This window comes from Propithecus coquereli, unplaced genomic scaffold (assembly GCF_000956105.1).
Source record: "Propithecus coquereli isolate 6110/MARCELLA unplaced genomic scaffold, Pcoq_1.0 Scaffold88, whole genome shotgun sequence".
NCBI lineage: Eukaryota > Metazoa > Chordata > Mammalia > Primates > Indriidae > Propithecus > Propithecus coquereli.
Window position 1 is genome coordinate 6469515 of NW_012155062.1, and position 10718 is coordinate 6480232.

General features: G+C 37.9%; 1 protein-coding gene across 1 annotated transcript in view; it reads left to right on the plus strand.

Annotated features, from left to right (window-relative positions):
- Positions 1–1694: 1694 nt before the first annotated feature.
- MRPS9 (mitochondrial ribosomal protein S9) overlaps positions 1695–10718 on the plus strand; it is a 58588-nt gene continuing 49564 nt past the window's right edge. Inside the window, exons 1-2 of the mRNA XM_012664261.1 lie at positions 1695–1847; positions 9850–10029. Coding sequence (XP_012519715.1) covers positions 1713–1847; positions 9850–10029 — 315 coding nt within the window. The 5' untranslated portion in view covers positions 1695–1712. The remainder of the gene's footprint in view (positions 1848–9849; positions 10030–10718) is intronic.

The window sequence follows — 10718 nt, forward strand, 5'->3', positions numbered from 1 at the left end:
TTTACTGTAGAGTCATGCATGGCTTAACAATGGGGATGTATTTTGAGAAACATGTCCTTGTGCAATTTTGTCATTGTGTGTCATTGTGCAATGTCTGTGTAAGTACACATGATACACTTGATCTTAGCCAAAAGGCAGAGAAGTGATGTGTAAGTGCACATTATAGAGTGTACTTACAAAAACCTGGTTGGTACAGCCTGCTATACACCTAGGCTATGTGGTATGGCCAATTGCTCCTAGGCTACAAACCTGTACAGCATGTTACTATACTGAATACTGTAGGCAATTGTAACAGAGTGGTATTTATGTATCTTAACACAGAAAAGGTACTGTAAAAATATGACATAGAAAAAAAAAAAAGGCACACCTGCATTAGGGTACTTACCATGAATGGAGCTTACAGGACTGGAAGTTGCTCTGGGTGAGTCAGTGAATGAGTGGTGAGTGAATGTGAAGGCCTCGGACTTCACTGTACACTACTGCAAATTTAAAAACTACTGTACACTTAGGCTACACTAAATTTATAAAAGCAATTTCTTTCTTTAATAATAAATTAACCTTAGCATACTGTAACTTTTTTACTTAATAAACTTTTTAATTTTTTTAACTTTTTGACTCTTGTAATAACAGTTTAAAACACAAACACATTGTGCAACTGTACAAAAATGTTTTCTTTCTTTATATCCTTACTCTCTAAGCTTTTTCTATTTTTAAATTTTTTTCACTTTTTACACTTTTTTGTTAAAAACTAAGATGCAAACACACAACTATGCCTAGGCCTACATAGAGCCACAATCATCACTATCAATGTTTCCCACTTGCACATCTTATCCCACTGGAAGGTCTTATTCAGGGGGCAATAACATGCATGGAGCTGTCATCTCCTATGATAACAATGCCTTCTGGAATACCTCTTGAAGGACCAGCCTGAGACTGTTTTACAGTTAACTTCTTTTTTTTATAAGTAGGAGTACATTCTAAAATAATGATAAAAGTATAGCATGTAAATACATAAACCAGTAAGACAGTTGTTTATTATCAAGTATTATGTACTATACATAATTGTATGTGCTAGAACAGTTAAGAAAATACAAGAGTGAGGGCTCGGGAACCGAGAGTGGTTTGGCAGCTGCTAGAGGGGGTCTTCACCTGGATCCAGAAGAATGCGGGAAGTTAGAGAGGAGGTGAAAACCCATGCTAGGAAGCAGGCGGACACGACCAACGCTTGGAGTCCATTCGAGCATGAGAGAGGACACACCGGAGCGGACTGGTGCTAGAGAACCGTGAAGTCCGAAGGGGAGGGAGGGAGGTGCGGCCGGCTGCGCAGCCAAGGTTCAGGGACAGCCCGCTCAAGGTGCAGCAATGCGCATGAGAAGGAAGGGTTGGCTAAAGAGCCACGTGGAAGTGAGTGCCAAGGAGACCTGGAGACCAACTGAATCCAAATGGGAAGACTAAAGGCTAAGCTCAATGACTAACTACTCCGCCCACTCCGGGGTCGACACTGGCCAGGGGGTGGAGTCTGACACGCCCCGCGGGCTTCACGCACCCAATCATCGATGAGTCGCCCCTGGCCACAGGACACGCCCCCTGGTCTTAAAGCCCGGGGAAGCTTTTTCTCCCGACAGCCTCAGGAACCTGGCGCCCATCAGCGCCTGCGCAGTCCCCAGGCCCCACCCTCTCACCCCTCCTGGCCGGGGTTTCCCACAGCCAACATGGCGGCTCCCTGTGTGACCTGCGGCTGGGCAGTTTCCTACCGGCTGTTTCTCGCAGGTAGGATTAGCCTCGCCCGGAGGCACGGCCTCTGGAAAACCGCGGCACCTGAGTTGCAGACAGGTACCGGATCCCAGGTAAGGCCCAGGAGAACTGGAAGCGGAGGTCTCTGTAGCGCGAGGATGTGAAGCCGGTGCCGCCACCTTACCTCAGTGTCTGTTGTGCCCTCAGGTGGAAACCCTGGGGTCTTCGGTATTTAGTAGCGGTCTGAGGTTGGAGGTGAGGAGGTGGGTGCAGAAACACTGACGCAACAGGGGAAAGGAAGTCTTGTTAAGCTATTTTTGGGTTCTCAGTGGCGACCCTTACTAGCATGCTTCTTCCTATATACCAATTTTGTGGTGTGCATGTTTCATAGTAACACCTAGATACAATTGCAAATATCTGTGTCCCAAATTTGGGGCAGAGGAGGCAGTCGTACTCGTGAATGGCCAAACTTTTAAGATTGGATTTTATGTATACTTATGGATATCAGGGATCTTCAGTGTACTGTGAGATTTACAGAGGTAAATACAGAAGAACACAGACGTGCAACGCCTAATTCAGACTAGAGTGCTAGAGGCTAGAGTGATTATCATGGGCACCTTCCCAGAGAAGGGAACACAACTTAATGTAGGAATGCTAGTTTTACTTTCTATAATATTTATGATTTTTATAAAAAGGAAAAATAGACTGGTTGCTATTTTGAAAAATAATGCTATAAAATATTGATAGGATGTCTTCTTAAGTTTTACTTTTTACTAAGCACTTTCTTAGTGCTTAAGTGTTCGGTTTTTACTGAGCTGATAGCCCCTTGTTGATATGGACTGTCTGATGACTGATATCATTTAACATTTGATAGCCTAACTTACATGTTTTGCTTCCACTGTAAACACATTCCCATCTCTGTCTAACATATCTGTTCTTTTTCTCTCTCATGGACTCCTTGAGGTCATAACATATTTATCACAGCATTCCACTGGTCTACAGTAGGGTCTTAATAAATTTGATTGGTAAATGGCTAAAACCACTTTGAAAAACAAATTTTAAAATTGACTTACATTTGTATCAGATGCTTTATACAGTTCTGTAAATTAGTTATGCCATCCAATAATTTTTGAATATATTTTTTAATCTGAGTTAAGAGTTCTTATATAGGCATGTGTGGGTACATACATGTGTGCACATATGTGTACATCTAAATATCTGCTGTGTTATTAGCAATGGAAAAGAAAACCCCTTTGGTGGGATATTTTGCTCCCTTTGAGAGCTCATCCTGTCCTTGTAAGGATAGAATTTAGTGTGTTCCTTATTGCTTTAATTATGGAAAATATCTCTACATTAAAATTTGTGTTTCCTCATGTAACAATTTAAAATTTCTTATGTAAAGACAGCTTTATAATAGATGCTACCATCATTCCAATCTGTTTTCCTTATAAAACAAGATAAGTAAACTTTCTTATACTATGCTTCATATGCTATGCTTCATTGTTGTAATTAGGATGATGAATGTATTAGTTATTTATTGCTGCATAACAAATTACCCAAAACAACAGAGATTTGTTATCTCACAGTTTTTATGGGATACCCATGGGAACCCACAGTTCCAGGCATACCTTGCTGGGTGCTCTTACTCAGGATCTCATAAGGCAGCAGTCCAGGTGTTGGCTGGAGCTGCAGTCATCTCAAGGGTGGGGTTGAGGGGAAGATCCACTTCCAGGCTCACTCAGTGCTATTGTTAGGATTTAGACCCTCACAGGCCGTTGGGCTGAGGGCCCAGTTCTTTGCTGGCTGTTGGCTAGAGCCCTCCCTCACCTCCTGCCACGTTGGCCTCTCTGTAGGGAAGCTCATCAGGCTTCCCACAGGTTGATCAAGAGAGGGTGAGCAAGAGGGAAGACAGAGTCTTTTTGTAACGTCATCTCAGAAGTCTTCACTAGGATCTATCTTAGGAGTTGACTGCAACAATGCAAACCCCACATATACTTCTTTTGTTATTATCTAAGTGTCTCATGTATTTAGGTCCTTCCCCTACAGTTGGTTTGTAAACCTCTTGCAGAGAAAAATAACATAACCTTTGTTATCTCCACTATAATGCCTAGCACAGTGTCTGCAGATAGTTCATAGACACTATTTGTTTTTTTAATTAAATGTGAAGAGTTCTTATATAGGCATGAGTGGGTACATACATGTGTGCACATTTGTGTACATCTGAATATCTGCTATGTTATTCTTTTTGTCAAATAGTATTAGTAGCTTGAAGAAAACTACGTCTTTACCATGTCTTGTTTCCTTATCCCATCATCACAGCATTCTCATTTTAACATCACTCAGTATGCTTAACAATTATTTCTGTTAAAATTTCGTACAAAGCCTGGCCCATAATAGTTGCTCAAATTTGTTAAATGAACGTGTATAATAATTTATTTTTTAGCGTTTTATTATGGGAAAAATCAAGCTTATACAAAAATAGAATAATATAATGAACTCTGGGGATCTGTCAACCAGCTTCAACAATTATGAATGTTTTGCCAATCTTGTTTCATTTCTCTTCCCCCACTACCCCCAAGAGTCATTGAATGTAAATCTCAGACATTCTGCTATTTTACTCATAGATACTTAAATATGCAGATAAAGATTTTCTTAAAAAGAATTAGCTTCCATGCCACTACCATATCTAACAGAATGAGCAATAATTTCTTAATATCATCTCTTAACTATGCCATGTTCAAATTTCCTTCATTGTCCAATAACTTTTTATAGTTGGTTTGTTTTAATTGAGATTCAAACAAGGTCTATACATTTTATTTGATTGGTCAGTACATTAAGTCTCTTAATTTCTAGCAGATTGTGGAATGAATATAAATGGTGAGTTTTGCTTAAATAATATGGTGGATTTTCTTGTTTGTTTAACCTAGCATCCATTTTCCCTTCATAGTAGTTTCCTCAGGAGGAATTAGTTCTTTCCCAGAAGACCTAGTTATAGTCTAGAATAATCTGAGGCTGACCCAAGGAATCCCTATCAGAGGTTTCTTCCCCTGAGATCTTGAGCATAGAGACAAGGCTGTTGAAATACCATTTTATCTTAGTGGCCACGTTCTGACTGAACCTGCTGTGGGTCTCTGGAATCCCTGCCTTTTAGCTGCCAGAGATTCACCCTGCCTGCTTTCAAGCATAGTTCTGTGGGCTCCTAATAGCCTTCTAACTAGTGTCCCTTTTGCTCAAGTAAACCAGTTTCTTTTGCTTGCATGTAGAGACCTCTAACTGATAGAAATATAAACTATTCAATAAGGTTACTATAATCATTCTCTTGGGAGTCCTTATGTTGTTTCTATTCACATTTTCTCTAATCTGACTTCAGTCTTCACACTTTTTTATTCCTCAAATTATTACTTTGCCTTTTCTATTCAAATTAGCATATTCATCTTTGTTCCATTTTTATTGAATTAAACTAAAAGGAAACTCCCTAATACTGCTATAATACCGCTAAGGTAGTGTGTAACACTGGCATTTGGCTAAATTTGGGACATCACTGCTCTGTCAGAATGTGCCTGCTTGTTTGGCAGCCAGCTTGATTGAAATTAGAGTTGTCTGACCCACCGATTACCTTTAAAAAGAAACAAATCTGTCGAGTTATATCTATTCTATTCTGTAAACACGAAGTCTGAGGAAAATTCGCTTCTCGTAGCTTTTCTGTTGGAAATGGAACCTGCAGAAAATCGTGTTGCAAATTGTTCTGTTAGTGGCAAAATAAATTCTCTCCAGGAATTCTTAGTGTTTTTAGCTAAAGATCTGGTTTTCTCACACTTTTAGCCTCACCTTACTTAATGGATTGTACCAGTGAATAATGGACTCCTTTGAATGTAAATATTCTTGTGTGGATTTATTGCTGGAATGATTCTAAACATTTAATAAACATATTCAATAGCCTGGTACTGATGCTGTGATAACTTTGTAAATTCAATAAATATGAACTTCCAAAATGTCATATTTTTAAGCAATGTGTAGAAATGTCTTTGATAAAGATCCTAAAGAGATTTTGTGAAAAACAGCAAATTAAGGACATTTTTAAGAGCGCTTTCTAAATGAACAACAATAAAAATGTTTATAAATATGTTTAAACTTCAATTATGTTAAAACTAGGAAAGCTGCCACCTCATGTCACAAACTCTAGAGATTAAGACAGATACAAAATTTTTTTTTTTTTTTTTTTTTTGAGACAGAGTCTCACTCTGTTGCCCAGGCTACATTGCGGTGGCGTCATCCTAGCTCACAGCAACCTCAATCTCCTGGGCTCAAGGGATCCTCCTGCCTCAGCCTCCCAAGTAGCTGGGACTACAGGCATGCGCCACCATGCCCGGCTAATTTTTTCTATATATTTTTAGCTGTCCAATTAATTTCTTTCTATTTCTGGTAGAGACGAAAGAAGAAAAGGAACAATGTGGAAGAAATAGATTAAAAAATACAAAGGGATATTTACTCAACAAAATGGAAGAATTATGTTTGCCACAACTACTTCACACTATCAGGGATATTTGAAAGAAACGTTGGGTGAGGGGAGATTTCGAGACAAGATAAGACAAGAAGATAAGATTATAGGAAACCATTAAGGCAAGAATTTTTAAGACAGACCAGTGATATAAAAAGTGAAAAATTCAGAGTGGCTGCAATAAGCAAAATTGACATTGCAGAAAGAGGGGAAAAAACCATGGAGTAAAGATTTAAAAATCATTTGGAATGCAGAAACAAGGGATAAGGAATAAGAGACTACGAGAAGTTGATGTAAACTGTGGAGAGCAGAAGAACAGATAATTGCCGAGACTGACGAAGGGAGCAGAATAACTATTTCTGAAGGTAATAGGAGAAATACATTTAAACGTTTTATTCAGAGACATATAATTAGTCACTAGTAAAATAAGAGCAGGCTGTATACTGTCTAAATTGCCAGATTTAAAGACAAATTTTAAAAAGATGAAACAAAACTTTTCCATATAGCAAAAGAAGGGAGATAGGAAGGAAGAATAAAAAATATAAAATGACTTATAAGACAGACAATTAAAACCTGTGTAAATGGGATAATCTCATCTGTTAAAAACTCAAATCGAGTAAAAAAAAAAAAAAAACCACAAACCTAAAATAGCCTAAAATTTAAACGAAAAAGATAGACAATGATATTTCAGGAAAATGTAAATAGAAGGTTGAAAGCATTGCAATATTGTGATCCAACAGAATTCAAGATAAAAGTATTACATGGAAATGGAAAACTTTATAATGCCGAAGGGTACGATCTGCCGTTAAGACGTAACTCTCTGGAACTAAATAGTGCATTGACTATACCACTGAAACATACAAAGGAAATCTATAGGAAAAGAAAAGATAATTGACAGGGAAAATATTACAGATATTGTATGAATGCAGATTCTCCTGGCTCACATCCAGTATGAATGGATAATTAAAATTTTCCTTTAATTTTTTTCTTTCAGTTTTTCTGACTAGACTTTACAACCACTGTATCCTTTCTGTTTGAATATGAAGTATTCGGTCCATCAAACTTTGCCCTCAGCAGACCATCTCATCTCCTATTTCACAAAGAAAATAGTGGCCAGAAGACTTAAGTAGCCTTCACTTTCTACCTGCTCTCCCTCATAAGTAGCCTTGATTTTCTGCCTGCTCTCCCTCACCTGTGAACTGTTCCTTTCCACAGCAGAAGAGACACTTCTCATACTAACACTAATGCTTGCTATCTCCCTTGCTACTCTCGTGGTGTCGACATCTTGTCTCATGCTGATTATTAACAGACCTGTCTCTCAAGCTTGGGTCTTTCCTGTGCACACACGCCAGAGCCATCTGCTTCCTGTACTTCTGTCTCTTGGATGTCCATCAAACATTTCAAACTCATCATTCCCAAACCACTTTCCTCCCTGCCCTCGCTCTTCCTCTAGAATTCCTTACTTCAGTGAATGGAGCCCTATTCACTAGGAGGCTCATTTCTCCTCCTGAGGGATGTGGGTAGTGATTGGTGGGAAATGTAGTTAACTTAAAAGAATATATTCAAGATTTTGTTTGAATTGTGAGCTCACCTGTATTCTGATTTTTTTGGCTGTGGACAAAAACATTTTGTCATTTTTATTTACAAAACCAGCCATGTACTCATCCTTTTGGTAAAGTAACATTTGGGAGAATTCCCTCTATGACTGCTACTTTTTGGCCCCAAATTCATGCCTTTGCCATCATTTGGGAGTGAGAAAGTCATTTTGTCTTCACTTTGAATATGGGAAGCAGCATTCTCCATTGCTCAAAGAAGACATAGAATCATAAAAACAAATTTAGGCTGGGTGCAGTGGCTGATACCTATAATCCCAGCACTTTGGGAGGCTGAAGTGGGAGGATCACTTGAGGCCAGTAGTTTCAAGACCAGCCTGAGCAACATAGTGAGACCCTGTCTCTACAAAAAATTTTTAAAACATTGGCCAGGCATGGTGGTGCACACCTGTAGTCCTAGCTACTCAGGAGGCTGAAGCGGGAGGATTGCTTGAAACCAGGAGTTCAAGGCTGTGGTGAACTATGATGACATCGCTGCCTGAGCTACAGAACAAGACCCCGCCTCTAGAAAAAAGTTAAAAACCGTGGAAAACAATAAAAAAACATAAGAGCAGAACTACTAGGGTGGGGAGTTGGTGCTGGCGGTGCTTGGCTATGAGCAGAAGGAGCAGGGGAATGAAAACAGGCTGTGTCTATAAAAGAGCAGGGTACACATAAGCAAGTTGCAGCCATGCTTTCTTTCACTCGTCGACAATAGTAACTATCTTTACAAAGCATTGTAAGAAAATGTAATTGTTTATTAAGAATATATTTTAAAAGGAGAAGCTCCTCTTTGCCCTCCTGAGGAAAAATAAACTGTAAAGTTTCAAAGAATTTTAAATTGCCCTTTCTTACCCATTAAAGAATAAGAAGAAACTATTCACTATTTTAATTTGGAAGAGTTTAAGAACATAATTTTGACCATTAATTGGGTACTGTAATATTTGTCCTGTATTTCTCCTTATATTTTCTATTGTAACTATGGTAACAAATTATTCTTTAGAGTCATCTGAATTTAGGATTCTCAGAGGTGCTAGTGGATGGTGTATGTGTGAGAGGGATTTTTATGTTTCTGCAAAGGGAAATAAGTGGATTACTGAGATTGTAGCTTTATAGTCTGAATATTGCTTTAAGAGTGTCTAGAATTGTTGGGGCAGGGATGAAGGTTGAGAACCACAGATTTAAGATCTTAAGAAAAGCCAGGACCGGAAAGATCTGTTCTAGTTATATTTAGCTACTGAATATAGCTAAGTGTCATTTGAAAACATTTTTCTGATTCTTTATCACATTTTATTGAAGGTGAAATATTATTGCCTTGGAGGGAAATTCCTAATGCCACAGCATAAAAGGACCAGGAGCAACAAGTGTGATGTAATTACTAACACTTAAGATATGAAAGCCCTTATTTTTACAATTAGTATGTTGAACCAAATTAATAATAATAAATCTTCTCAGTGTTTAGTGAAACAATTTTTTATTTTATCAGTTTAATATAAGACCATGGAATAAAGTCTCAAGCTAAGCCAAACCTATTACTTTAAGACATTTAAAAATAGGCTGTGTTTTTACCCTCAAACAAGGTGCATGCCAGAGTATATGCCCATTTTCTCCCAGGTCTACTGCTTGCTAGTTGCTGGCTGCAGGTGCATTTGCTTCTTTTTAAGGGAGTGGCATTTTATTCTTTATCCCACGTGTCAAATATCACAACTCACTGACATTGACCAATCAGTATCCAATGGATGTTTATAATAGGTAAGGTGGTAGCATACCACTTACAGGTATTTTTGGTTTTAATGTGTTGAAATGCTAGTAGTTTAAACTACTTTGTAACCAAGCGTTTGAGCAGGGGACAAATTCTTAACAACTTTCTTAATTGGCCTCTTTGTTTCTGAACTCCCATCAACCAAGTACCATAATAAAAAAGACAACTACTTGAATATCCTATTTCATTTAGAGACAATGGCCTGCAAGATCAATGTTTAATTTAAAATATCTTGTTTTCTTTCCATTTATATTTTCTGTTAGGCATTAAGGCTGAGACACACCACAGTTGTAACAACAAAGAAAAATGTTGCAGCCTTAAGACGTGAAACTTACACAGAGGATTTTATTAAAAAGCAGATTGAAGAGTTCAACATAGGAAAGAGACATTTAGCCAACATGATGGGAGAAGACCCAGAAACTTTTACCGAAGAGGATGTTGATGTAAGTACTATTACTCTGTTGTAAAAGTAATTGCTGTAGAGTTTTAGATATCGAAAGGACTTTTCTTCAGTATGAGCCCCTTAGCACATGTAAGTTTTAATCAAACTGTCAGAATAAGGAAAAAATGTTATTATACGTTGCAAGTTGGAGCCATGGTTTCAAGGAGAGATTCCACTGTAGTAGAAGTACTACAAAGCATGGTGAATTCTTTATTTTAACTAGAAATGGTTACTTTTGGGGATTCAAGGTCATAGGAGCCGCTGAGAATGCTTATACTGTATTTGGAAACATTTATTCTGTTGTGTAGTCTTAGACTCAGCTGTCTAACAAAATGATAAAACAGATGGTAATAGAAATAGTCAAGTTTATAGGAAATCCCATAAATAGACCTTGGCCTAGTGTTTTTATCAACTTAAATTTATATTTGAATTTTCAAAATGAGGGCATGTTCTAGGTGACTTGAGAATTAGGATCAGAATTTTGTTCCTGTTCCACTTTTGAATTATATTCCTGATAAAAGTAATAATGGTCAATAATACTTTTTTGCTAGATGCCTCAAGGTAGCTAGTAAAGTAACTTAAATTTAATAACTTTGAAGCTTGTCCTAATTTTTTAAAAGTAACATCTAACATCCCATGACATTTTATATTTAACTGAAGAATAGCATCTTCATGTATAATAGATTTAAC